Raw genomic sequence first — 4,233 nt, forward strand, 5'->3', positions numbered from 1 at the left:
TCAAAGAGAGGAAAAATTGAAATCGCATCATATGACCCCTTTAATAGGACTTTTTTTTTGCAGTTCAGTAACAGCTGAATGTCAGACAATAATCCAAAGAGAAAAACCACTTCATGATGTTCACTCATCATGAGCTATAAGCAGAAAGTGTAAGTTCATCTGCTATTTCAAGGTTTGATTTAGCAATGCACAAATGTTTAGTAATTGCTTAGAAGCAAATTACTTTGAATTATTAAAAGGGTCAAGAGCCCAACTAAAGCGAACACTGATCTCCATGATGGTGACATCATTTTAACCAATAAAATATCAACATCTGATCCTCTGTAATTCTCAATAACAGCAGGTGTTCATCACTAATGCACAATAACTTGTAACACACAGATCATGAGCTATAAGCAGAAAGTGTAAGTTCATCTGCTATTTCAAGGTTTGATTTAGCAATGCACAAATGTTTAGTAATTGCTTAGAAGCAAATTACTTTGAATTATTAAAAGGGTCAAGAGCCCAACTAAAGCGAACACTGATCTCCATGATGGTGACATCATTTTAACCAATAAAATATCAACATCTGATCCTCTGTAATTCTCAATAACAGCAGGTGTTCATCACTAATGCACAATAACTTGTAAAACACAGCTTTTCAAGTTGAAACAAAGAATATCTTTAAGTTGAGTTTACTCACATTTTTAAGGCAGCAGGTGAACTTTCGTTTCTAAGTTTAACCAACTTAAGAACGTGTAAACTTTAGTTCAATATCCAAAACTTACAATGACAAATTGAATTAAAGAGAAAAAGTAAGTTCATATAACTTAATTGGGCTATCATGTTCTACAGTGTATACTCGGCGCGAAGCTTTAAAACCTCAGGGCAGTAATCCTCAAAGATATGAATCTTGGTGCCATCATACAGCAGCTCACCCTTTTTGCGAGATTCACGGATGACCAAGTCCTTCACTTGAAAGCGATGGAATCGCAGAATGACGGGTCGTGCTCTCTGCCCTGCCGCGGGTTTAGGTGCGAGGCTACGATGAGCTCTGTCCAGCTCGGGCGGGGAGGATAAAACATGGGAACCAAGGACATCGACCAGAAGCTGAGAGAAAAAAGCTGTTCGATTGACTTGGGTAAGCCCAGATTTCAAATATTTTGGACGTCGGCTGCGGCTCTCAAGATCTGAGACTTTAGCCTTAAGCCACACATTATCTTTCTGGAGCGCCGAACATGTAGCTTCGAGTTGTTCAAGATGCTGACTAATATCTGTAGTTTCGGACTCGAGATTACCGATGCACAGATCATGATCAGCCACTGTGGATTGAATGCTATCTAGTTTGGCTGCAAAACTTTCGAAAGATGCTTTGAACTCTACAGCGAATGAGGCTCTAATATCGTCATGTAAAGCAGTGATCTCGGCTAGCGTAATGCTAGCACTCAGCGAGAGAGTGCCTTCTCTGTCTTTATTGACCAGTTTGCCCCTTCTTTTGGACATTTCAAAAGCGATTGAAATCCCAAAACAGTTGGTAAACAAAAACTGTCAGATGCTAACAAAAGCACTGAGGTTTATAAGACAAAACTGAAAAGTTTACGGGAGAGAACCGCACGCACGTCTACTCCTCAGGCGCCATAAGGAAAACCTCAATACCCAACATTTCTGAGTTGTGCAGGACATAAACTTTAAACATTTTAAACATTTTATACACAGCATAATAGCATGTATTTGACAGAAAATCCAGAATTGTCAAGCTGATCAAGTAAATAGCGTTGTGAGTGTTTATATGGCAGTCAACAAATGGGACATTTTACTCAGCACATCACGTGCCCCACCAGAGACAGCAACTGCAAGATGGCGCCGCACATGGCCGCCTCGGTTTGCTGCTCCTTGGTACTTTTACTGTTTTTGTTTGTTTGTCCTGTCTTAAGCAACGTTTTTCCGATCAGCTTCACTAGAAACAAACTCTTGGACATAAGGAATAGCACACCAGATAACTTTTTGCCGACGTTTGAACATTCAGACATTTTACTGAACATTTTAGTCGGAGGAGCTGCGTTCCTATACAAGCACTCCAGGCGACGCAAGCCAGGAAAGTGCGCTCGTGAAACTCCATCAGCGTGGTTTTAGGACTCCGCTGCCGAGTATTCATCTGGCGAATCCCCGCTCCCTTGCAAATAAATCAGACGAACTACAACTCCTCACCCGCATAAACAAGGACTTTTTAAACTCCGCTGCGCTCTGCTTCACGAAAACCTGGCTGAGCCATCCCGGACAGCGCGCTTCATCTAACGGGCTTCCAGCTGTTCAGAGCTGACTGCGTCACCAAGTCGTCGGGGAAAACGAGAGGTGGTGGATTATGTTTTTATGTCAATGAAGGCTGGTGTACAGACGTGACTGCCCAAGATGTGCTGCCCAAACTTGGAAGCTCTCTTTATTAACTGTAAGCCTTTTTATTCGCCGCGGGAGTTTTCCTCGTTTATTCTGGTGAGTACATACATTCCTCCTGTGTGTAAGCGCGGCGCTAGAACTGTTGGCCAATCAAATTACACACACAGAGCAGCGTTATCCGGACTCTTTCATTATCCCAAAGAGGACGCCTACAGGAGTGGGGACAAAGACTTGTACAAACAGGCCAAATACACACTGAATAGGGAGATAAGAGTGGCAAAGTTAAACTACTCTGGAAAGCTAAAAAAACAGCTTTCAAGCAATTGACCCTACATCAGTGTGGAAAGGCCTGAAAGCTATCACCAGCTACAAGACCCCATCCCCCAGCACTGAGGCCAATCAACAACTGGCTGACGACCTGAACGATCTTCGTACATCGCTTAATACATCTGAGACGATTTGAAAGATGCCAGATCTTCTAATCATGATAACTGATCTCTGTGCCTGATGAAAAAGCTGACAAATTTCTGGACTTTTATACGGAAACAGCCAGTCGAACAAAACTGCATAAATATTTTAATAGATAAATGAAATGTGCACTGTTTTTATTTAATTAAAACATTTTTTTACACGATTCCCAATTATTTATATTCACGATTTCAAATATTTGTGCAGGCTTTACATTGTTATTTCAAAGTAGTAATTAGCAATTCATTTAATTTTAACTTTGAAACAGATTTGTTACGTGACAGCATTAATTAAAGTTTCTTAAGGGTCAAGATCATGTTATCTGCATCTCCTGCACTCCATCAAGCCACTCCCATAATATCTGTCATCACTCAAATTAATGCACGGCTCTACATTATCTGTATAGCATGTGTGTGAGACTCTAATACAATTATGAAGTAATTATTTTATGACGAATACATCTTTCAGGGAATAAAGCTGGCTGTGTCTAGTATTATAGACTACACAACATTATAATATTATTTTTAAATTAATTTTTAAATGATTATTATTTTTAAATGATTGTCCCTGGATCAGTAGGATACTCTTGTAACAAAGTAACAGTGGTAGCGGACAGATTTTAAGTATCAGTTCTGCTTAAAAAGATGCGATCTAATCCTGTTTACATGAAATAAGCCGCTCCCGAGCAGGTTTAAGCTTATGGACCTGTTGCTATGACAGCAACTCCATTTACATGAAATAAGCCTGCTCCTGAGCAGGTTTAAGATTACGGGCCTGTTGCTATGACAACAACTCCGGGATGAGCTTCGAAGAACCAAACAATCCAAGATCATGCCAAATCGTCAACAATCAAATCCAGCTAACTGAGTTAGCAAAGTACGAAGAATGGGCCCCAGGACAGCGACGAGTCTGCTTACAGACAAGAGGTTGAGCAGCTGCCTGTCTGGTGCAGTCACAACAACCTGGAGCTGAACACGCTCAAAACTGTAGAGATGATAGTAGACTTCAGGAGAAACCCCCCTGCTCTCCCCCCACTCACCATCATGAACAGCACTGTGGCTGCAGTGGAGTCATTCAGATTCCTGGGAACCACCATCTCACAGGACCTGAAGTGGGACACTCACATTGACTCCATCGTGAAAAAGGCTCAGCAGAGGTTGTACTTCCTTCGTCAACTGAAAAGGTTCAACCTGCCACAGGCGCATATGACACAGTTTTACTCCGCTGTTATTGAGTCGGTGCTGTGCTCTTCTATTACTGTCTGGTTTGGGTCAGCCAGCAAATCAGATATAAGAAGACTGCAGCGGACTGTTAGGACAGCAGAAAGGATCATTGGTGTGCACCTGCCCAGTCTTCAGGACTTGTACAACTCCAGAGTGAAGAAACGGGCAG

The 4,233-nt window shown here is 41.6% G+C and overlaps 1 protein-coding gene across 1 annotated transcript; it reads right to left on the bottom strand.

Annotated features, from left to right (window-relative positions):
• Window positions 1-828: 828 nt before the first annotated feature.
• On the bottom strand, window positions 829-1,482 carry LOC107653234 (uncharacterized). Its single transcript, XM_016439906.1, has one exon. The coding sequence runs from the start codon at window positions 1,480-1,482 to the stop codon at window positions 829-831; it is 654 nt and encodes a 217-aa protein (XP_016295392.1).
• Window positions 1,483-4,233: the final 2,751 nt, after the last annotated feature.

The sequence above is a fragment of the Sinocyclocheilus anshuiensis genome, unplaced genomic scaffold (assembly GCF_001515605.1).
Source record: "Sinocyclocheilus anshuiensis isolate Anshui unplaced genomic scaffold, SAMN03320099.WGS_v1.1 scaffold323, whole genome shotgun sequence".
NCBI classification, from domain to species: domain Eukaryota; kingdom Metazoa; phylum Chordata; class Actinopteri; order Cypriniformes; family Cyprinidae; genus Sinocyclocheilus; species Sinocyclocheilus anshuiensis.